Source organism: Aspergillus fumigatus, chromosome 2, assembly GCF_000002655.1.
Source record: "Aspergillus fumigatus Af293 chromosome 2, whole genome shotgun sequence".
NCBI classification, from domain to species: domain Eukaryota; kingdom Fungi; phylum Ascomycota; class Eurotiomycetes; order Eurotiales; family Aspergillaceae; genus Aspergillus; species Aspergillus fumigatus.
The window spans coordinates 2664608-2686192 of record NC_007195.1 but is presented as its reverse complement, the minus strand read 5'-3'; the positions used below and the strand labels follow the sequence as shown (position 1 = coordinate 2686192).

At 48.4% G+C, this 21585-nt stretch overlaps 7 protein-coding genes across 7 annotated transcripts; 2 read left to right on the top strand and 5 right to left on the bottom strand.

The window, feature by feature from the left end:
- Positions 1 to 78: 78 nt before the first annotated feature.
- AFUA_2G10480 (RNA-binding protein) lies at positions 79 to 1910 on the bottom strand. The gene is made up of 8 exons (XM_077804151.1): positions 1829 to 1910; positions 1710 to 1767; positions 1609 to 1618; positions 1469 to 1543; positions 1391 to 1412; positions 1258 to 1310; positions 737 to 1198; positions 79 to 673 (listed from the first exon to the last, which is right to left on the bottom strand). The coding sequence occupies exons 2-8, from the start codon at positions 1760 to 1762 to the stop codon at positions 164 to 166; spliced, it is 1185 nt and encodes a 394-aa protein (XP_077660314.1). The 5' UTR covers positions 1763 to 1767; positions 1829 to 1910; the 3' UTR covers positions 79 to 163.
- Positions 1911 to 2143: 233 nt separating this feature from the next.
- AFUA_2G10470 (uncharacterized protein) lies at positions 2144 to 5393 on the bottom strand. Its single transcript, XM_077804150.1, has 2 exons — positions 3639 to 5393; positions 2144 to 3556 (listed from the first exon to the last, which is right to left on the bottom strand). The coding sequence occupies exons 1-2, from the start codon at positions 5249 to 5251 to the stop codon at positions 3523 to 3525; spliced, it is 1647 nt and encodes a 548-aa protein (XP_077660313.1). The 5' UTR covers positions 5252 to 5393; the 3' UTR covers positions 2144 to 3522.
- A 98-nt stretch (positions 5394 to 5491) lies between these two features.
- On the bottom strand, positions 5492 to 10555 carry AFUA_2G10460 (putative cytosolic regulator Pianissimo). The gene is made up of 4 exons (XM_750286.2): positions 8434 to 10555; positions 6543 to 8381; positions 6321 to 6487; positions 5492 to 6249 (listed from the first exon to the last, which is right to left on the bottom strand). Exons 1-4 carry the CDS (start codon positions 10177 to 10179, stop codon positions 6048 to 6050), a joined length of 3954 nt encoding a protein of 1317 aa, XP_755379.1. The 5' UTR covers positions 10180 to 10555; the 3' UTR covers positions 5492 to 6047.
- Positions 10556 to 10924: 369 nt separating this feature from the next.
- AFUA_2G10450 (prephenate dehydrogenase (NADP(+))) lies at positions 10925 to 13718 on the bottom strand. Its single transcript, XM_750285.2, has 7 exons — positions 13448 to 13718; positions 13018 to 13078; positions 12856 to 12967; positions 12640 to 12788; positions 11982 to 12581; positions 11779 to 11910; positions 10925 to 11666 (listed from the first exon to the last, which is right to left on the bottom strand). The coding sequence occupies exons 1-7, from the start codon at positions 13540 to 13542 to the stop codon at positions 11508 to 11510; spliced, it is 1308 nt and encodes a 435-aa protein (XP_755378.1). The 5' UTR covers positions 13543 to 13718; the 3' UTR covers positions 10925 to 11507.
- Positions 13719 to 13800: 82 nt separating this feature from the next.
- On the top strand, positions 13801 to 14931 carry AFUA_2G10440 (40S ribosomal protein uS11). The gene is made up of 4 exons (XM_750284.2): positions 13801 to 14070; positions 14127 to 14199; positions 14312 to 14472; positions 14534 to 14931. The coding sequence occupies exons 1-4, from the start codon at positions 14004 to 14006 to the stop codon at positions 14683 to 14685; spliced, it is 453 nt and encodes a 150-aa protein (XP_755377.1). The 5' UTR covers positions 13801 to 14003; the 3' UTR covers positions 14686 to 14931.
- A 201-nt stretch (positions 14932 to 15132) lies between these two features.
- AFUA_2G10430 (AAR2 splicing factor family protein) lies at positions 15133 to 17019 on the top strand. Its single transcript, XM_750283.2, has one exon. It carries the CDS (start codon positions 15457 to 15459, stop codon positions 16870 to 16872), a length of 1416 nt encoding a protein of 471 aa, XP_755376.1. The 5' UTR covers positions 15133 to 15456; the 3' UTR covers positions 16873 to 17019.
- Positions 17020 to 17024: 5 nt separating this feature from the next.
- On the bottom strand, positions 17025 to 21312 carry AFUA_2G10420 (branched-chain amino acid aminotransferase, cytosolic). The gene is made up of 4 exons (XM_750282.2): positions 20412 to 21312; positions 18232 to 20333; positions 17566 to 18167; positions 17025 to 17510 (listed from the first exon to the last, which is right to left on the bottom strand). Exons 2-4 carry the CDS (start codon positions 18644 to 18646, stop codon positions 17334 to 17336), a joined length of 1194 nt encoding a protein of 397 aa, XP_755375.1. The 5' UTR covers positions 18647 to 20333; positions 20412 to 21312; the 3' UTR covers positions 17025 to 17333.
- Positions 21313 to 21585: the final 273 nt, after the last annotated feature.

The following is a 21585-nucleotide window of genomic DNA, read 5'->3' as shown; positions in this document are numbered from 1 at the left end:
ACCCATTGGAAGAAGCTCCACCTGCCGTACGATATTTAGAAATAGTCGAGATAGTCTCATGCAAGGCAACATTATCAGGGGGAATGCATGGGAGAGATTAACGCTCTTTGATTTGAGCATGCATCTATCTTCGGAATAACCATGCCAGAGCAGCCACCAAGGGTTAGCCTGAGACTCTACTCGCCACAATGTTAATACTACTGTTTAAATATTGGGTGCCCAATGCGCCAGGTAGGGTCTCTTGGTTTTCAGCGTCATCGTCTCCAGAGCCATCAAGGGAAAGAAGTCGAAACCGATTTGAAGCTGACAATGACCTAATTGAACTTGGTTGCACTTCTCTTTTTGGGCCAGAGGGAAGTTTGGAGAGTAAGCCTGCGCATTCGTCAGGGTAAAACCCAATGCGCATACCCCTGTAAGCGCCTCGAGACATCATGCACGACCGAGCAAATAGTGCATTGTGAACGGAGTTGGTGGAGATGTATGCATTGCCTTGCTTGAATTTCACAGTGATAACAATCAGGTTGTGGATATGGTCAAGGTCCCTCCGGATAATTGATTCAGTGATATTTGAATTCACATTGTGGATCACTAGATTTCGAGTTGCGCCGTTCCTGATCTTCGATCCGACGTATGGGGGAAGGTAGAATTGCCGGTCATTCCATGAGACCTCGACCTATGAAGATGAGGAGTGGTTCAATACAAGTACATGTGCAACGGTTTCGATAGGCTTTCTTACACGCTTCCCGGAAATATGACAGCCAAGAGTTTTTGCATGCTGCAGGAATTCGGCAGCGGCAGCTGGTTCAACAAACGAGACGTAAGCGGCGTGATCCCGAGCCCGAAGGTAAAGGTGCAGCAGAGCACCGCCTCTCACTGCATCAACGACATCTTGATGTGTGGCCCGGTCCGGTAAGCCGCGAATGAAGACTGTGCGTTGACCTGCCGGGGAAGATTCAGAATCCGCGCTTCTCGACTCGTCAAAATCATCCTTTTCGTCACTGTTTGGAGAAACTATGCCATCATCTTCAGGATCGTCCTCATAGTTCTCGCCGACCTCACAAGAGGCATTTCCATGATTGTTGGAGCTCTTGAATTGAGTGACAGGGCGTATCTCGAGTCCATCATAATCCTGCTGCTCATAGAGCTCCCCAGAGACTTTGGGGGACAGGGACGGAAGATTCGCTCCGTAAACCAAGATCTGAAGGAGAGAGTGGTCAGCAACCACATATGGTTGTGTGACTTGGTATGTAATCATACATCAAGAGTTTTTTGAGATAGACCCCCACCCAAAAGAGAGTCTTTCAACTTCTCTGTATGGTGATTAGATGAGTATATGGGCTTACAATATGGCCTTCTGATCCGTCAATCAGCGTAGGATATGTTCACTCACTGAGATGATTCGATGCTTGCAACTAGATTCATTAGCAAATCTGCTGAAAAGTAGCTGGACGATGGCTCTCTATCTTACCAGCTGCTGGTATTCTGATTTCAGAATAGTAACATAATCTGCGCCGAGCAGGCTGGTATTTGGAGGTAAAGTTCGCTGGTCAAGAGTCACTCGAGAATGAGCCGGGGTAAGGAATGCTCGCGTAGAAGATAGGAACTCACAACTTCAGTTCTGTCAGAAGCATCAGTACTGTTATTTTCGCTTTCTGATTCTTAAGTCATGCTAGCAGAGATGAATGACAAAATGGAGCATGAGTACTTACTTCTGAGCAAAGGACCTAGAATAAAGGCCTCCATATGAGACGATTGAAGACATTGTATCTAGTAGGTACCAGAATTAGCTGATATTGGAGTAAAGAGAAGGAAGGGGAAAGAAGCAAACCAGTGAACTAAAAACTGGCATCTACCTTAATATGTAGATGGTCTCGCCCAAATCAGAAATAAAGTAAGGTAGAAAAGATTTTAGGCAGAGACAAGGTGATAAAAGGGAAAGACAAGGTAATCTCCTCGTCTTTGGGAACAGGCATATCGCAATCATTCAATAACCCCACGTTGACTTTGCAGGAGCGATCGGCCAGATGATCAAGGGAATTGCTGATTTAGTCGTTTCCAAGGTATACTTCTATTCTCTCCTCTCCCTCTAATCTTAGGCAGCTTGAACAGATTGAACCTATTGCCATACTTATCTCCCGCAATTGTTTTGGTGAAACAGAACTCCAAGGTGAATACATCGATGGCCATTGCTAACCTATGAGACTACCCATCATCATGTGTATTTACGTACTATACAGAGCTCATCGATGTACTCTGAGGTAGGCCAGATCTGAGTGTCAATCTGCTATGTGGTTCTCTCTCTTTTCGAACGTCGAATATGCGCTGTGTGACCCAACACTCACTTTTTCAGACACACACTGTCTAGTGGCGCTTCGCAATCAGACCAACTGATATCTCCAAAAAAAAGGACAAGGTCAAGTAAAGGATGGTTCGTAGCACTTCGCATCAATGAAAAGCAAGTTCCACCATCCCTATGATCTGTCAACTCTTCCCATTGGCGGCGATGCACAACCGGTGAGCGGATGCAAGGCGCTTGCTTGCTCTGATTGCATATCCAACTACGTAGCACCAGCCACAAAGCTCATTTGCAGTGTTCTGTACAAGCAGTGTACAAATCAACACGACAGCTGATTTGATCTTCCTGCAACCTAGATCCAAGAAAGAAAGCGGTAGTGAGCCATCTAGAGGTTTGAGAAATGTCCGCAGTTGACGTATAAAGATAAACAGACTTTTCAGAGAGCGAATCGTTCGGATATGGAAAATTAGCACGACCATATTTAGCTGCTGTGAGATTCGGCTAGCATGATGAGCGATCTGTTATTCCTGTGAACTGCTAATGGAACAGTATCTTAAAGCGGCCTCACGTTATGACGACGTCTGGTTTGCACTAGCTGACCGCTACGCACAGAGTGCAGGATGCGTTGATAATCATCAGACAAGCCCATTTTCAGCCAAGATGGGAATGGATTTGAGACCGAGCCTCGCGTTGCTTCTTGCTTAGGTCATCGGTAAAGTGTATATATACCAGCGATTGAAGAATGTGGCATGTGTTGTAATCTCAGAGTTTCTCCTGCATGCACATTCAGGCGAGGAGATTTTCTATCAGAGGTTCTACTCGTTATCTGCTGTCTGGGTCTGAGGCTCTCTCTCGTCATCCTCCTGTGGCCTTTGTGGAGCTCCTGGAGGCTCCGGTTGTTCCTCTATGTTTGGTCTGGTATTCACTGCTTCCCTTCGTCTAATTCTCATTACCTGGCCGAAATTGGCGGCAACCTGAAAGAGAAAGGTGGCAAGGAAAATGCCAATGACGAGGGTTTGTGACAGATATGGTTCACCGTCTTGCCGTGCAGTCCGCCGTTGGTTGCTTTCGTATGTAGCAGGGCTGGCGGAACCAAATGACACAGAAACAGAGAAGGAGAGGGGAGAAAAAGAGGTGAGAACACCTGCAGATCGCACTGACGTGGACGATGTTATTGGACCAAGAGCCAAGGGGATGAGACCGAAGACGAGAAGTGGGACGGCTAGTCATAAGAGAGAGGCGAAGGATTGTGGAGTCGACCTGACCAAAAAGGTGTCAAAGTGAGTATAAAGTGATTTCTAGAAAATTGACTGAGAACTGCTAATGGCACTTGAGAACATACCTCTCCCGGGCCTCTGCCTTTCTAGCCCACTGTGCGGTGATCTTCAGCCGCTCCCTGACACTTGTTGCTGACAGAAGCGCGTACTTTTCCTCTTCGGATACTGGGAAAACACAGGCAAGCCACCAGGGGAACTGCGCTGGATCTGAAGGAATATCTCCGTAGGCCATCAAAACACGGGGGTGCAGCCATCTGGCTCCTTCGCCCCGCCGCTTTCGTACAAAGTCCAGTCCCAACTGAAACAGTTCTTGCGTTGACATGGAGTCCAGTGGCTGTTGGGATGGCCGGGCTTCTGTTGAACGATGTGGGATGGTCGACGTCTCCCACGATTCCAAATTCTCCTCTTCTGCGATAGGAATATCGTCAACCCGCTGTATTTGGCCAACGTGGTAGCCATCCACGATGTGAGATTTGATAACTTTGAAGCGCGATACACCCATGGCAAAAATCAAGCTTCTGCCGCCAGGAAGGGGCTCAAAGCGCTCGACCCTAAGAACTACGCCATATTGCATGAATTGGGTTGCTCCTAGTTGTCCTTGCGGTCGTCCTAGGCGATTGTACATGACCATTCCGAACTTGCGCTCTCGACTCTCCATGACTCTTCGTATCATGAGGCAGTAGCGAGGTTCGAAAATACGCAAAAAAGTCGGCATACTTGGAAATGATAGAGAATTGACGAACAAGGGTAGAACGGTTCCAGCATCTGGATCAGACTGCTCCTCAGCCAGACTCTGCCTCTGTGAAGCGATCTGTTCCGAGAAAAACAGCTCTGTAAGGTCGGAAATCCTCTTATTGACAGGCTCGGAATTTATGGTCGAAGACATGTTCAATTTGCGCCGGCAGATAGGACAGAGATCACTATGATCTAAAATCGTTACAACGCAGCCGCGGCAGAACGTGTGGCCACAGGGTGTGGTCAATGGGTCTGTGATTAGCGAGTAACAGACTTGACAGTCCAACTCATTCCGGATGGAATCTTTCAATCGCTCAAATAGTGCACTTGATTGGTCAACATCTCCAGAGCAGTCTTCGAGAGCTCTCTCGTATATGATCTCCGTCGCATCGCAGTCGAATCGTCCCTGCTTCACCAAGTTGTACACTCCCCTCAATACATCGGGACCAATGTTTGCACAGTTATGCGTTGGCTCCTGGCCCTTAAAGTCCTTCCAGGTTATCCGAAGCCCATCTTCCCCCTCATTGCTCGTGTTCGACGATGCCGCAGTATGCGCGAGAACTTCGTCAAAGACGTCCACGAGCCTGCTCAGTAATACATCGACTCCACAGTCGCCCACACAATGCTGCCCATGACAGTTATTCTTCCCTCTCCAGTAGCACCTGAAGCCTTGCTTTCGTCCCTCGTCTGCCGGATATGTGATTCCTTTACGCTCATAAAGCGGGGGAAGACAAGCTCGGCAGAAAGTATTCCCACACGGCAGCCTGAGCGGCGAGCGGAGAGGCCGCAAACAGTGCGAGCATTGAATCAAACGTATGAGAGAATGCGCTAGAATGGGCTGAGAGGTCGTGACGTTGTCGAGAATCGGGGGCACGGCGCTGACGGAAGTGCAATCCCCCTCGTGTGGAGAGTGTGGAGAAAAGGTCACTCGGTCATGTTCCATTGGTACTTGATGGTCAGGATACGCGAGTGTAACGAATATTTAAGGTGCAAGTAGTATTGAATACTTCACTATCTTCAGTATAAATTGCTGGAGTAGATGACACGAGGTGATAGATGACTAGCTTGTGGTAGATCAATGTTAATTGGGGTGCTAAAGGACTGGGGAGGCATATGGTCTTGGCCATCCCGAGGTTTAGTCGCTCCACCTACTCTTGGTTCCAACCAATCTGATATCGAAGGGTAAGCTACATCATACTGCGCTGAAAAGCTTTCAGAAGCACGACCGCAGAAGTATCAGTAGTAGCTCTTTCATGTGGATATGCTGCAAAAAGGATAAAAAGTGTATTTGTATGTACAGAGTTTCTTGTGAGACGCTTCGTGAGCAGACGAGGAGCTCGAAGCCAAGGGTATAGGTGAGACCTTTATCAAGTCTGCGCCCGTCGAATCCCTTCTCATCAGTTGTTCTGGAGTCTGGTCTCAAGCAGATGGGAGAATCCGGCGAAGTCACAAGAGTATAAGAGAACATAACATGGTGACATCTTTCATTGCTCATGACTGGACATGCCTGAACGCCATACCAAGACAGAAGGGGGTACTCTGGAAGAAAACGTAGCATTTCGCGTAGAATGCCTGACCTTGAAATCAGGAATGCAATAGGGCGGTTCGTAACCATCATCGTCATTCACAGTCAATGAGAGGAGGGGAAGAAAGAGATATGTAACGATGATGGTTTTAACGTAGGATGAGGAAAAGGTTACAAAGGCCCAAAACGGGTGGCCCAGCCATGAAACAGTCCATCAATCGGATTCTTGCGAAGAGGCCGTCTCGGAATCAGTGTCTAAGTCCTCTTCCAGCACGATACGTCGCATTATACTCTTGTCAAACAGATCAAGGGCGAAACGTCGTGCCGGTAGTCGGTAGTGATGACCCTCGAGGATGCTGAGAGTTTTGCGGAACAGGTGAGGTTGGCGAAATCGTTCCGGATCCTTCGCTTTAATGCTACAGATTCACGTAAGTCAGCATATTTTCTATCCGAGATAACGGTGATTTTGAACACTTGATCGACATACTTATGAAGATCTGAGGCTGCTCTTTTGGATAGAACTGTATTGCCCATGTCGACTATGAGTTTCAAAATCTTCTGATTGGTAGGATCTGGATCGGTCGTGGCCGCCTTGAATTTCTCATGAGACATGCGTTTGGCTTCAACCGGTCGAGAATGAGAAGGGAAATCGACCTGTAATCAAAGTTCAGTATACTTTGGACGCCGTAACTGCTAATGTGTTACCTACCAAGAACAGCTTTTTAAAGTCCGTAGGCAAACTCAGCCCGATCGAGTCCCCTTTCTGGTCGACTGCGGAGTCCCAGCCAGCTTCCCGGAGTACTTTCAAGCCATGTCGACTGCGAGAAATTAAGCCAAGGACAAAGAAAGCAGTGCCCCTCATTGTCAAGACTTCAGCACTTTCGGCAATCTTCACAATCTGTTGGACGATGTCCGTCTCGAGAAACGGTGCTCCCAATTCCATGGAACCAACGTTGCCGACAGCCCAGAGGCAGCCCTTGACTTTGAGAAGCGCCTCGGTATCTTCTTCGTCCAATCGAAAATCTCTAATGGTCCAAGCGAATTCACTGAAGTGGCCCGATTGTTCCAGAAGTCGACATCCCTCTTTCGTCCTCGCAAGTTCTCTGTAGAAATGGGGCGGTACAACTCCAACGTCCTGCAAATCCACGAAATCCTCAGGCGCAAAGCTCCCCCTGCGGGGTTGATCAACGTAGGCTCTAGAAAGCGCAGCTTCCACGAGACCAACGTAGGCGTCGTTCCGCCCTAAGAACCAATCATCCATTTCTTGCGTGATGTAGTCGAGGCCGTCCAAGTAATGATAGCCAACTGATGTCGATAAAAATCGCAAAAGTAAAGGTGCTCCGATTTCACCGAGGTGATCGAGCGAAGGCCGGCATTTGACAACATATTCAAGGTAGTCTCGATGGTTGCACGCTTCCTCAAGTATCTTGACGGCAATCTGACATACCGAAACATCAGGATCATACAGCTGAGTTACCAACAGCTTAACAACCCAGTCCGCTCTACCCAGTCCCCCTTGCGCGGAAAGATGCGCATTTCCAACTGCATACTTCCGCAGCAGCTTCGTCGCGAATATGCGAATATCTTTAGAACCAGTAGTGAGAGCTTTAGACAGCAGAACTCTCAAATGACTTTCTTGACTATAGTCGAGGTTACCCAAAAGGGTTTGTATCAGATCGTCCCGATCCCGAAGTTCAATTATATGGTAGAACATGTTGAGCATGTGCCATCGCTCCATCATAGCAAGGCCGTTGGGGTCGCCGCTTAGCGTTCCTAACATGGCAAAGTATCCTCCGCTCAACGTGGTAGCCATCTGCTCTCGCGAAAAAAGTGGCGAGGAGGAGGTCAGTCCGCTCATGCGGTCGACTTGTGCGAGACATTCAGCGACCTGCCTTAGGAATTTGTTTTCCGCCAGATACTTAGTTCCCTCAGGGACTTGGACTAGAGTGCGCATCAACGCGCATCCAGTCCGAATATAGCGCTGATTGGGCTTGGTGTTGGGAACCATAGAGAATCTGTATTTGAAAGGTCGATAGAATCCTATGAGCCGTTTCATAAACTTTGAGCCCTTTATGGCCTCGTCTAGTCTCTTCGGGTTTGTTAGGGGCCCTTCGACAATACGATGTATCAGGTCCCACTTCCATTTAATGTAATTGACAGTATTCAGGACATTTGTCTCCAATATCGCATTGCGGAATTGCGTCTCATCCATGGCGGGACTCAGTCGATCTTTGCCTTGGTCGCCAGACAGAAGTGAAGCAGAAATGTCCACATCGACGTTATAACGCCCTGGTCCATTGGAATAGCCTACCGAGCGAGCTAAAGTTCGGTTTATGCTCTCTATTTGATATATGGTTGAGCTGCACACGTCGTGGTTCTCAACATCAAATTTGACGGCTGGTGGGAGTAAATGTGGAAGAACTTGGAGTTTCGCGCTGATACGTTGAGGTAGGGAATGATGTGCCAACTTTAACACCTCTGTCAGAAGCAGTGTAGCTTTCCGCCTGAGTGACTGATCAGTTTCTTCCTCGATAAGATCTGAAAGAGACTGTTCCTGGTTAGAGTATGTACGGAAGGAGAAAGATTCACGAGAAGCATACCTGGGAAAGTCCGGCATCAATCAGCGTCGCGAGAATCAATGTCGAAAAATGCGCCGTCAAATCAAATCTATCATCATTGCTGTCGTAAAATGCGCGAACTGGTTTTGCGTCGGACTCGGATCTGAGGTTAGCAACTCTGCCATATGTGGTGAGTCGGCGGCCAGCGAGAAAGGAGGATGACCAAGAAGGTGGTTTAATTCTGAGGGCATCAAAGAGTAGTTCCATAATGAGATCTCTTGCCTGTGGATCTGGGTAGTGAAGCGATTCTAGGAGGGATTGAAGGGGTTTGGCTTCATGTCTTGCAAGGATTATCAACCCTGGCCATGTTTTAAGCATTGCGGAAATGGCTTTGGCAGACGATTTCAATCGTCCATTATGAATCGAGTCCGAAAGGGAGTCAGTAAATGGCGCGAGCACGGCCTCTAGTTCACATCCTCCTCGCAGGTGTTTTCTGCTGTGTGGTGTATCGAGAACATGCAGGAAGCTCGCAATTAGACTTTCCGATGCGCCAAAAGTCCCCTCCGCTAAAGCATCGTGCAAAGTTGCAAATCCTCCAGCATAGGCGATCAGCTCCGGATCCTTGACCAAGATTTCAGCGAGAGTCATGATTGATATGTTTCGAAGACGGTCCTCATGATGTTCAGCTATGGAGACGATTGTTCGCACAACAGCTCGCGAGATTTCGTGTACGCCGTCTTTCACATCTAGAAAAGCTCGGACGAACTTCAATGCCTGTTCGCGCTCAATGCTAGCTTTGCTCTCCTTGACTAGAGATAGTATCACCAGCTCATCAGTGTGCAGGGACCGGATGATTTGAAGTGAATTTCTATCAGCTATGGCATATCGAGTCAAGCGGTAGCCAGCCGCTACGACTTCTTTGCTGTCACTTAAGAGCATGACTTGAACGCGCAAGCCGAAAACGGACCATGCAAGGTCGTATTTTAGGGTTGGGTGACGTCTAAAGAGTTCGACCAGACTGTTGGCACGTTCGACATAGTAATCTGGCGCCATCCCTTCGATCTCAAGCGCCTGTAATGTTTCCCCAAGGACGTAAGTAGGCGACTCCATCTCCGCCTCGGCTTCTTCCAATCGATCATCGTCAAGTGTGAGATCGTTGTTCCGGGAGGGCGACCGCCTGGGACTACCCCGAAAAAAGGACATCGAAAAGCGATTCCGCGGAGGAGTTGACGGCGCCTGCGCACGTAGTAATTCCTCCTCGAGCTCATGGTGTAGTTCCGCAAGCTTGCGATTGGACGAACTCAGTTCGGATTCCACCCTCAGCCGCTGATCTTTGGTATGTTTCGGGTCCTTGGCTAGAAGTGCCTCAAGCATGTTCTCGGTTCCCGTTTTGATCTTCATCTCTTTGGCAATCTTGTCGCGAATCGCAGCCTGGCGCTCCTCGGTGCTCGACAATTCGTCCAACTCAACATTGCTGCTTCCTCGTCGTCTGTAGGCACCATCTGGTCGGGGTGTCACACTCCGCGACGTAGTCATGCTCTTAAGCTCTGAGCTGAAGCTACCAGGACCCCCGATGGAAGGCGCTAGAGAGCCTCCAGAGCCTCCCCGAGGGCGGATATTTGCACTGTTTCCAGACTGTGAGCGACCATTCCTCCCAGGTCTTGACGCGGTCTCGGCCCAGCTGCCATTTGCGGATCCATCTTCCTGGCTGGCATACGACCGTCCATCACCCAGGTCACGGTGCTGGATCGACGTTCCGGAGAAACCTGAATTATATCCGGACGCCATAGGTCTCCATCTAGTCGCAAGTGGTAGAGTGCGTATCACCTATCACGCAGGAAACAAAGGATGAAGGACCGCATTGAGCTCGAAGGAGGTGTATCAAAAGACTGTATGGATAATGCCGACACAGGCGTCTTGTTAACAAAGGCCGGTGACGGACTTCAGATCAGAATGAGGCGCTGTTCGGAGAATGAGGTGTTCGAAGGGAGGGGATGAGTGCGCCGCGGTCACGTTCCAGGAGTGAAACAAGATCGTACCGCAAGCTATTCAGATCAGCAGAGATCCGATGTAGGTAGGTATCAGAATAACGGCATCATAGTGTTGCTACAAAGGATTGAAGAGTACTCAGAAGGGACTATACTCTCCCCTGTTGATGGTTTCCAACTTGATCTCAAGTCTTGGCTACCACTGGCTGACTAACTTGGGTAACAGCCTTATCGCCTAAGGCCGCTATTCTTAATTGGTTAATTCCTTGTATGACGAGTAATAGATCTCGTTCTTCATGGTGCCCCTTTGAGAATTAATGTATAAATTTATGCACGTCAAATTCGAGTTGTCCAAATAGACCCTGCATATCCGATCTAAGAAGGCTCTTTTGGGATCAGTGCTCTGCAGACGTTGATACACCTCTAGCGGGGAATATATACAGGACAAGCGGGATAGGCGCTCTAGCTTTAAAAACAGATACTAGGTTGGTCCAAAGCAAATCCAACATTCGAGGAGATTTATCGAGAAGATCACAAGCAGCCAGTACAACCGAAAGCAATAGTGGTATGATATTCAACTCCCCACTGACAATAGGCAGTAGATTGCATATAAGATACTTCTACCGCAGTTCTGACTGCCAGCTATCTAACTTCCATTCTTACATACACTGTCCCTTCTCCTGCGAACCACTCTGATTCCACCTACAAAGATGCCTTCCATACCATAAGACAACAAATGCCATGGATGCCCTTGTACAGATGACCGTCGTGAAAGAGCCCTTACCACCTAAGTGCTGACATCGCATTCATCTAGTCCAGAGGTCGCTTGAAACACGATGGGTGATGGGTATCGGACTGAGAACTGATATGTCTCGCGCATAACGCCGTGGGTTAGGCATGAAACGGACCAAACTAGTGGTGCCGAGGATTCGACCACTCTGAAAGCTAGTAAAAAGATTGCTTCACGCATAACTTTCCAAAGGCAGACTCCAGCAAGCAGTGACTATATAGAGGCGTACATGTTTTGATCCCTGGACATTTCCCGCGAGAGAAAGTACATCTATGCCCTCTTTTAACGTTCGCGGTTCATTACTTCATCATGGTTTCCCATCAATCTCCAAAAAGCGCTTATCGAGTCTCCGTTGCTGTTCTCTCCAAGATCGTCTTCATCATCTCATTTCCAAGCTTAACTGCTTCAGGGAAACGAGGCGCGAAGTACTGCTGGATTCGCTCAAAGCGATCACGGTAGGATTCAAAATCGCCAAATGAAACGCAATCAGACCATGCCTATTAATTGTACGCAATACGTCAGCTATCATGGGTTTTTGAAGACAGAATGAAAAGCCTCGTGGCCCACAGCATCACTGCCGTTAGAAGATCAGGGAGTTTGAGTAATTACCCTGGCGGCGAATGTGAACTCTAGATCGTCTGAACGAAAGGTCTTGTCGTCAATTGCAGTATCCAATGCCTCATCGAGGAGCTTAGGGTTGCGGAAAAGATACTCAGTGACCCCCAACCACAACCGGAAGAGCTTCATAGAGCAATTAGCAACTCAACATGTAACGATGTAAGCAATGCAGCTGCGGTATTAGCGTCACTCACAGGTGTCGAGCAGATCATATGATCATAAGGGACGATGCCCAATTTCGACCAACAATCAACAATTGCAAGAAGACTCAGGTGATTGTTCGGCGGGTGATACTCCCGAGGCCGGTTCGAGAGGGAGAAGCGATCTAGAACCTCATCTTTGAGTAGCAATTCCTGCCCCTCAGTACCGTCCTTGAAGACAGCCGCGCCGGCCGCCTTGACTCGACGTTTCAGCTCCTCTCGCTGTCCACCGATCATCAGCTTATACAGCTCCGTCACGGATTGGGCGTAGGTGCGGATCTGTTCTTTTGCAGCGGGGTTGAGGATGGCTAGGCCAGCATAGACATGCCATTTGTTAGAGTAGATGCGCAATGTAATGTTGATCTTGACGTTTTCAATTCCGCCAACCCAGCGCGACATTTCCCAGGGGAACTGATTGTTTGCTTGCCAAGCCGTTCCCATGCTTAAAAAAGCTGCATGTGTAACCGCTTGGGTATCTGCAGTGATCCGGTCATGCATCTCGCCTGTGAGGTAAACATATTTTGAACCGAACGACGAGAATACTTCTTCGACGAACCGCAAACTCTCGTCTGAGGCACGATGCTGAATCAAGACCTGAAGCAGACCGTGTTATTATGCAGGAAAGACTCGCAGTAAGACATGTGTGTCATACCAGAGGTTGTCCTTTCGGGTTGACCTGGGGTCCATGAAGCGAATGACAAGATAGGATCTCTACATCTGGAGGAAGATGCTTCTCAAATGCAGCTAGTTCAGGCGCCTTGCAGGATGTCTGGCCGCCGACGATCGCACCGACCTTGGTTGCTTTTCACGAGTCAGAAAATTGATACTAAGAGCGGTGGTGGTGTCCTTTGCTCGAATAAGGACATACATGGCCCATACTGTGCAACTACCCTGTCGATGACAGCAGCCTCTACACTGTATATAATATAATCGCTAATTCTTGAAACCAGGTGTCCATTCGGGAGTATAGTGACACCTTGCTATATATACGATGAGTATGGACAGCATCAGCTGTGAGCAAACGACGTACTTGAGAAGCAAACTCCTCCTTTAGACGTTCATAGTTCTGAGGAAGATCACATGCATTTACCCTTTATAAATAAATAATGGTTAGTAGATTCCAGCCGCTGGGACAGACTTAGTCGAGTACGATTGAACCTGAGAAACTTGAGAGTTAGCGCTCAGTTTGAGGACAGCAATATTAATTTGAGAACCAAGGAATCCTTCATGAAGATTTCAGACAAAAGAAATAAAGGTAGCTGAGATTTTACATCATTGACAACCTGACAGTCAACCACAGACCAGAATGGCGTAGCGGTGCAACCGCCAGGTCATGCTCGAGCCAAATGCACTCAAGTCATCATGTGAAAGGAAAAGAAAAAGACAAAAGAACAAAAGAGAGAATGTCTTACCTATTACAAGCAATATGACGGTGGCCGTAGGGAAAAGTGATGATTTACCTCCATCCTGCGAGACTGAGCTGCTGGGCATACATCTTGCCCATGTCTCCCAAACCAATGATGCCAATCATGGCATTTTCCTTGGTGAGGACCATACTGATTCTTATTTAGCTGCACCACGCTAGCGAACGAGCGAAAATGCAGCCACAACAGGAGACGGAAAGAACACTTTGATATCTCTAGAAGGCTATGCTGATTATTCGAAGAAGAATAGGATCCAAGAAAGATCCGCACTGTTGATGTCCGATTGTCCAAAAGATGAGAATCTGACACGGTGGTGGAAAATTTGACACTTAGCTTAAAAGCTCCTGGCTGACCGCCCACCGGCCCGGCTGCTGCCGTCTCACCGAGGACATTTTACCCATTCTTTCTGCCTTTCTGCCTCAGGCTGAAACTCGCTTGACCGCCGTGAACTAACTTATAGCCAATCAGCACGAATGCAGCATTTGTAGGGCACACACAAATCTCCACTTTTGTATATCGAACTCCATCAGCGTATCTTGATTTTCACTTCTTCTCTTGCTCCATATTCCATCCCACGACCAGCACACCCAAAATGCCTCCCAAGAAGACCACCACTGCCGCTAAGGAGAACGTCTCTCTCGGTCCTCTGGCCGGAGATGGTATGTTTGAGGTAATGCGAATCTTGTGCATACTTGACTCTAACAGTCGTGTACAGGCAAGCTCGTTTTTGGTGTTGCCCGTATCTTCGCCTCTTTCAACGATACCTTCGTCCACGTTACCGATCTGAGGTTCGTTTTTTGACCTCCGCAGCTTTCGGCCTTGTGCGATTGATACCCTCGAAGAGCGATGCGCATTGAGGTCACCTCTCAGACAAGGAACTAACATGGTCCTCTTTAATAGTGGTCGCGAAACCATCTGCCGTGTCACCGGTGGTATGAAGGTCAAGGCTGACCGTGACGAGTCTTCTCCCTACGCTGCCATGTTGGCTGCTCAGGACGTCGCTGCCCGCTGCAAGGAGCTCGGCATCAACGCTCTCCACATCAAGATCCGTGCCACTGGTGGTATGTAGCGAAACATTAGGCGACGGTGTCGTTTGGAATTAAAGAGCTAATTATATCACAGGTAACGGTACCAAGACCCCCGGTCCCGGTGCCCAGTCCGCTCTCCGTGCCCTTGCTCGTTCTGGCATGAGAATTGGCAGAATCGAGGACGTGACCCCCACTCCTTCCGACTCTACTCGTCGCAAGGGTGGTCGCCGTGGTCGTCGTCTGTAGACGTGTGCGGGTGTGTCTTTGTCCAGGCTGTGCAATTTCTTTGCATGGCTGGGCTGGAGGCTACCGCCAGGGCCTTGTGCCCGCGGATGTGGATGGAATAAACGCGAAGAACGGCCCTTATCGCCTGGTCTTCAACAATTTTTCTCATGTCCAAAAGGTTTTGTCTTCGGTTCGGGGTCTCATAGTCTGTTAGCCAGTATAGCAGCTATCTCTGCCAATATAACCAGAATTGGAGCATACTCAGGCTTCTTGATGTAGCGAGATCATCGTAGAAGGTTGATGTGGATTGTCATATAAGTCCTAGTAGTCTACGGTATCATGCAGATGTCGGTTTAATGTAAAGAGGGAATTAAAGACGGATTTGCAAGTCAGTTTACAGCCGATCTGAAGACTGAATGATGAAGCGGCACTTGTCGAGGTGATAGCTAGTGCGCGCGGAAGTTTTAAATTCGATAAGACCTTTAGAGCTTTAGCCACTCAATTTTTTTTTTCCCATCATATCAAACACAATCATTCTCCCTTAGAGTATCCCGGTACTCGGGTCCTACTAACTCTGCCCTTGCGTACCTCTTTTCAAGGTTGTTGCGGGCAAGTCAACTGGAGGACAGCTGATGCCATGAACTGACGTCAAGGCTCAGAGCTGGACCCGGAATCACTTTCACAACGGCAGATTCTTGGAAAGGCTTGAACAGAGCAGTCGCATTTGCTGCCTCTCCAAGTGCTCGCTGAAATTGGACTTACAAGAATAACACTGCATCCACGTTCACAGCCATGCCTCTTCCTCTCTCGCCTTCCCCAACCATCCTCATCCCCCACCTTCCGGCAAAGACTCTCGTCGGCATTGACCTCGTCACCTTCACATCGACACCCAATTTTCATGGCATACGAGACCTACCGAATGGTTGGCACTTTTTATACACTGGAACAACAGAAAGTCTCTCTCTGAGATCCGGGGGTTGGTTCTACGTCGGCGATATCAGCGTCTTTGATGAGAGTCACAATGGAACCATAGTAACGGCGTCATCCAGAAGTCTGGGGTCGGATATTTTCGTATGGAAATGGAATTCGGAGACAGAATCACTGGAGCTTCTGCGAGCAAGCAGTGATGCGGACCGGCAGGAGGCGATGCGACATAAAGCTAATTTAGGCGCTGTCTGGCAGCGTGGTGGGCTGTTCCGGTACCGCAGTCGTGTCTCGTCATCGCGGACATCGCAGTCGCAGTCGCAGTCGCAAGAGCACCAGAGTCCTGTTCAGGAAGACATTGATGAAGAAGACGAGGAAGAGGGAAGAAAAGATTGGACAGACTTGACGAACAATATTTCCCCAAGGCTTCTGTCACGGATAGTTGGCGACCCAGAACTAGACGTTGATGGTCGGCCTCGGTGGATGGTTACGTCCGGTAGTACTGCAGAAAGGGATAGTGATAAGATTCCAGGACTTCCGGATATCAACTCAGAGAATCTAGCTAAGGTTACTGGGGAGCAGGAAACTGCATTCTCATTTCTTCCCGTTGATCTGAAGCGCACATGGAGAGAAGGAGCTATTGGGCGGGAGAGGACCGAGGCGGCTCAAGATCGTTCATGGGCATTGGGGGACCTGATTCAACGACACTCAAGTGGTGGAGACCGTGGAGAACAGACGGGAGAGGCACAGATCTTGGGTGAACTCCAATTCACTTTCTTGATGGTTATGACATTGATGAACTACTCGTGTCTGCAGCAATGGAAAAGATTGCTGGAGCTAGTCCTGACCTGCCAGAATGCAATCAAGGATCGTGAGCCTTTCATGGTGAGCGTACTCCGATTGCTTCTGCTACAGTTAAAACGGTGTGACGATGTCGAAGGTGGACTGTTCGATATTGACGGAGTCGATGGCGGGGAATTTCTGCGCAAGCTCCTGATGAAGTTCAGGCGAACCCTTTATGAAGTTGTCGACAACCCTGGTCCTACGCTGAAGGCAGAATTCGACAAGCTGGCTACATGGGTCAAAGACGAATACGACTGGGAATTGGATCGCGAAGCCTTTGTCCGCCGGGGCATAATCCAGCTGGAGGACGGCGAGGAAGTTGAGCTAGAAATGGAAGATGATGGAGACGACGAGACAGGGGAGTATGCTCCCCTCGTTGTCGATCTTGGCGAAGGGAACACGACGCAGGATCCGGACATGGCCAATGTGGATACGCCATAGGCGAGTATCTTCTGCTTAATGACACTAGTATGTAAAATATTCGACTCTTGACACTCCATCGCGGTTCCTTATCGAGTCTATGCGCCATTTATTTGTGCATCTCAAGTAAGCGACTCATGATAATTGGAAAGACGTCTATACCACCACACACCAGTTATGTGACGAGGGAACAGATTTTCAGCTTTTCAGGTATTGATCAGTCACTCTATGGGCAAGCTACGATTCTGACACCTCGTTCAAGACGATTCAAAATAAGGCAATTCAACGGTCGTCAGATAAAGCCTGCATGCCAACAAAGAGGTTTGAATAGGTAATTACCATTCCAAGAGCTAAAGCTCGGTGCATAAGTATATAAACTGGCAGGCTCAGCGTGAAAACTCCGTTCAAATCATCATCCCGCATGCAACACATTGCGACCTTTTAGTCTATGTCTATTGACAAAAGAAAGGATGCATCCACCTTTAATTTTCAACCTCTCCCTCAATCACATAAGACCACTCATGGTTCTCCTTGCCGTACATGATGGCTTCCAACCAGGACCTGATCTGGGTAGCGTATCCTGCACGCTCAACGCCCGCATCAACCATGTCCATATCGAGATCACCGTTCCTGACGAGCTTCACAGGAGTGATGAAGTACTATGTTGCATTAGCGAAATGATGAGTGAGCGTTCTCGAGCCAAGAGTGACTTACAGCAGTGCCGGAGACGAACGCCTCAACAACGCGTCCCTCCTTCCAGGCCAGCTCAACATCTCCGATGGTAAGCGCCTTTTCCACAACGTCAACAGGCGCAAGGCTTCCGACTGGCTTGGTCAATCTTGACCGTGCCAGCTCCAGCACGCTGCGGCGGGTGACGCCGGCGAGGATCAACTGGTTCTCAAGGGGCGCGGTGACGAGCTCGAGTCTGCCAGTATCTTTGTTCTCCCAGATAATGAAGAAATTGCTGGCGCCGGCCTCGGTTACTTGACGGTCCTCCCCGAAGAGCCAAAGGACCTGGTCAAAGCCCAAGGCTTGTGCTTGACCGTGAGCTGACAGGGAAGGGCCATAGTTAGCTCCAAGCTTCGCGTAACCAAAGCCACCAGGCCAGGCCCGGATTGTCTCAGGGTGGGAGGCGAGCAGCTTCAGGCCCGGCTTGGTGCCAGGCGCGACTGGCTTCTTGGATGGGTCAGGCCATGGCACCGCGATGATGAACAGGAGGGCTTCCTTGGGTGTTTGCACGCCCAGATGAGGGCCGCTGCCGATCAAAGTGGGACGAAGGTAAAGGAATCGACCGGGTTGGTCTTTAGGGAGCCAGCCTATTGGAGGGAAAGAAAGTTTGTTAGTTCCCGTCAAAAATTCCTTTGGAGTAGGGGGGCATACGGGGCCCATCTATCTGCATCAACTTGGCGATAAGCACCTTGAGCTCCTCGAACCGGAAAGTGGGCAAAGAAGTTCTCTGGGCACTCATGACAAGTCTCTCGCCGTTGCAGTCTGGACGGAACAGACGCAATTTGCCGTCGTATCCCCGGTACACCTTCATGCCCTCGAAGCATTCCGTAGCATAGTGCAGGCAGCCGGCGGTCGGGGGAATGCTGAGATTCTCGTATGGTTTGATTTCTGGGGTCTCCCATCCATTGTTCACGGTCCATCTGACGGTGACCATGTGGTCTGTACAGTGCGAGTGACTGAGTTCCTCCGGAGAACCGGGTTCAGGAACCAGACGCAGGTTGGTGGACCGAGTTACCTTGACGGTCGAGGCATCAAGCTCTCGTACTGTCTGAGCAATGGAACCCATGTTTGGCTTGGTGTGATGATTGCTGATATGGTTCAAAAATTGGATCCTGTTTATGACAAAGGTGCAAAGTTGAGCGACAATTGAACAAGGGGCTCGAGGTCAATTGACTTTCAGTTTGGGACTTGTGAGTCACTATCAATCAGATCCGGCAATGGTGCCGAACTATAACAACCTCAGAAACCAAGTCAAGTCTGTCTGCGATAGCGGAGCCTGAGGGATACAAACAAGAAGATTCGAGTCCAGGTAATTGTTACTGTATAAATGATGAACTATCTACTCCATGTTTTTCTCCGATTGAGAAAAGCCGGGAGGGGCGAAAGCAAGAGTTTTCTTTGCCGAGCGGAGCCATTCTCTGGGACTTCGCCATCGATATCCGCAGCATGCAGTGAAATGTATTGCGATCCTCTTGATCGATCTCTCAATGTTGTCACAGGATGCCTCTGAGAGAACAACTATCTTCATCAACATCCCTATCTAGCCGCTCTCTTCATGACAGCAACATAAATTGCTTCATCACTTTCCCTGTTGATGACTTGCAGGAGCAATATGATCAATCTGCGCTAGTCCGCTTCCGGTATCGCGCGACTTTAGAAATGGGCAATATCTAAACCGTTTGTTGTAGGCGGAGAGTCTATCAAGTGCTTACCGCCTTCTTCTTTCTTCAACCTGGCACGGGATGCCGAGTGTAGCCGAGCAGCTTACAAGGGAGACGTTGGATTCCTGTAACCTTCCAGGTGTGAGGATCCAAGCTACCAACAGTCAGATACCTTCAGGCATTTCTAAGTGGGAAGATCTGAGATACGACTAGATGATTGAGTTGCGAAAGCAGAGCTACGTATTTCTTTGTCTTCGATCCAGTCCAAGACGAACAGTGACGACTAATCGCACCAGACAATAATCTGAGCACCTACAGAAAAACAAAGACAAGTCGCTGCTGAATAAGCCTCATTGGTCAGACTCTACTCCCAGAAATATGGATGGGGTCCGATAGTTCCATTAGTACTAAGGTAATCTTACTGGGGGCATCTTCAAGGCTGAACCATCTTTTCGGTTCAACAGAAGTCCGGACCTTCTCCTTAATAAGTTACAACCATAGATACGTAGGCCAAAACCCCCATGGCACCTGAACGATTTCGAGCATGTTGTACAGAGGTCATCCGTACATACACCGCAGTCTCAGATTTAGATGCTTTGGCGACTGTCACACTACAAACTCGAAACAGTTTCTAACTGATCCTGAAACTTAGGTGGAAGGATCGGTTACCTGTGCATTCCCAAATTGAAGTCCACTCGAATGAAGGGTAGCTGAAGTCGAGCTGTTAGTGGCTGGCTACTACTAGCCAGATACCCTTAAATGCTGAAAAGTATTCCTCATCATCACGTAGTCAGCGAAGTACCTTTGTACTGATGAATATTAAGCCAAGTCATTTGCAACTGGGATTGATGTGTATAAACACCTGCGTATTCGGTACATCTGCCCCGGCTCATGACTCAGAGGCAAAAAATTATCTCGGTGTGATGTAAAATCCCATGTTAGGTATCACTATCCGCATTGGATGTAATTTCCCTCAACCATCAAAGACCTAAAGTTTAGGTGTTCTGTACGACTGCACAGGACGAATAGGTTGAAGCTGGAGTTCTGTATTTTCGTTTTCGGTCACCCTTCAGGTAATCGGATTGGCGGCTCCTGTGAACATTAGTTATGACGGATACAGATTTAATAGGCCAGAGGCTGTGGGAAAAAAGTAAAGAATTGTTAGAATACCAAGGCCAAGGTTGTCTCTTAAACTTCTTGTCAATCAAGGAGAATTATTTTGGTGGGAGTGTATGCATAGAAAGTCACATATCGCCGCCACTGTGACGTTCCTGTGCGACAACAAGTCAGATTGACAGGGAGTGCAACGAATGATTCCGTTGAATGCTGCCAATGTACATTGCCATGCTCGCTAGTTAGTGGTTTGAGGTACTTACCTGAGTGGCATTTTGGTGGTCGGCTCTACACTAAGGCGGACTATGGATAAGTAAGGTACCTAAGCTACGGGTCGGCTGTGATATCCGCAACTCTGTTGCCACACACTGCTGCAGTCTACGCTTCACAGCTCCACATGATGAGAAGCCAAATGAAAAAGCACTAAGACGAGCAAGAATGGCGGGTCTGCCTTGGTTGTCATATTGAATACAGACACCTCAACTTGGAACCTAGGTTGAGCTATACTCCTTGGCAAACCCCTTGCGGCTAGGTAGACCGGTGGGCTGATGTAAGTCCGGGTAGACAGGCTGAACACTCGATAGACGAACGGACGGACAGACAAAAAGGCTCAAGCAATGAGGAGAATCAAGACAGTTGGGTTGGAACTCGAACTCCACACAATCCATGCGTCTCGGATCGGTAGTCTCTTCCACCCTATTATCTCATCGCTTTCCGTGTTTCTCCACTGCCAGAATGACTAGCAGACTGCAATTTGGATTAATTTCTTCATTTTATGCAGCTGTGAGTCCTGGACGTTCGCTCTGTTAGTGCGAGTGGGTTCATCAAGGTCGAATTTCTTGCTTGTGCATCTCGATGGACATAGTGCGATGCTAAACAAGTAACTGCGTCAATACTATCTGTGACTAAGGCTCCCCCTCACCGCTCTGCGTTGAGGGTGAGCCATAGTGAAACCACTAACCACACTGAATCCACCATTTTTCGATAGAAATCATGATTTTGATGCCATACTAGGGGTTATCTATATAAAAAAAATTACTATTCTCATCTACTGCCTTTGCTAATCTATTTAATACTATATTCTCTTATATAGATGCTAGTGGTGGGGGCTTACTATGTACTTTCTCCTATTATATTTATAAATATCTCTCTTACATAGCAGTATCTTTAGCCTTCCTTAAAGTAATTAATTAATTTATATTATATAATGTTAATATACTAGACTAGCTAA

Coding starts and splice junctions, on each gene's coding strand:
- AFUA_2G10480 (XM_077804151.1), bottom strand. CDS start 1,762: ATGTCTTCAATCGTCTCATATGGAGGCCTTTATTCTAGGTCCTTTGCT. Junction 1,413..1,468: donor AATCAGAATACCAGCAGCTG/GTAAGATAGAGA, acceptor TAATGAATCTAG/TTGCAAGCATCGAATCATCT. Junction 1,311..1,390: donor GCAAGCATCGAATCATCTCA/GTGAGTGAACAT, acceptor ATCACCATACAG/AGAAGTTGAAAGACTCTCTT.
- AFUA_2G10470 (XM_077804150.1), bottom strand. CDS start 5,251: ATGGAACATGACCGAGTGACCTTTTCTCCACACTCTCCACACGAGGGG. Junction 3,557..3,638: donor AAGGCAGAGGCCCGGGAGAG/GTATGTTCTCAA, acceptor CTTTTTGGTCAG/GTCGACTCCACAATCCTTCG.
- AFUA_2G10460 (XM_750286.2), bottom strand. CDS start 10,179: ATGGCGTCCGGATATAATTCAGGTTTCTCCGGAACGTCGATCCAGCAC. Junction 8,382..8,433: donor TTGATGCCGGACTTTCCCAG/GTATGCTTCTCG, acceptor AACCAGGAACAG/TCTCTTTCAGATCTTATCGA. Junction 6,488..6,542: donor ACTTTAAAAAGCTGTTCTTG/GTAGGTAACACA, acceptor CTTTGATTACAG/GTCGATTTCCCTTCTCATTC.
- AFUA_2G10450 (XM_750285.2), bottom strand. CDS start 13,542: ATGGTCCTCACCAAGGAAAATGCCATGATTGGCATCATTGGTTTGGGA. Junction 13,079..13,447: donor CTCAGTCTCGCAGGATGGAG/GTAAATCATCAC, acceptor TTATTTATAAAG/GGTAAATGCATGTGATCTTC. Junction 12,582..12,639: donor ACCCGAAAGGACAACCTCTG/GTATGACACACA, acceptor GGTCTGCTTCAG/GTCTTGATTCAGCATCGTGC.
- AFUA_2G10440 (XM_750284.2), top strand. CDS start 14,004: ATGCCTCCCAAGAAGACCACCACTGCCGCTAAGGAGAACGTCTCTCTC. Junction 14,071..14,126: donor CGGTCCTCTGGCCGGAGATG/GTATGTTTGAGG, acceptor AGTCGTGTACAG/GCAAGCTCGTTTTTGGTGTT. Junction 14,473..14,533: donor CAAGATCCGTGCCACTGGTG/GTATGTAGCGAA, acceptor ATTATATCACAG/GTAACGGTACCAAGACCCCC.
- AFUA_2G10430 (XM_750283.2), top strand. CDS start 15,457: ATGCCTCTTCCTCTCTCGCCTTCCCCAACCATCCTCATCCCCCACCTT.
- AFUA_2G10420 (XM_750282.2), bottom strand. CDS start 18,646: ATGGGTTCCATTGCTCAGACAGTACGAGAGCTTGATGCCTCGACCGTC. Junction 18,168..18,231: donor GATGCAGATAGATGGGCCCC/GTATGCCCCCCT, acceptor TCCCTCCAATAG/GCTGGCTCCCTAAAGACCAA. Junction 17,511..17,565: donor CGTTCGTCTCCGGCACTGCT/GTAAGTCACTCT, acceptor AATGCAACATAG/TACTTCATCACTCCTGTGAA.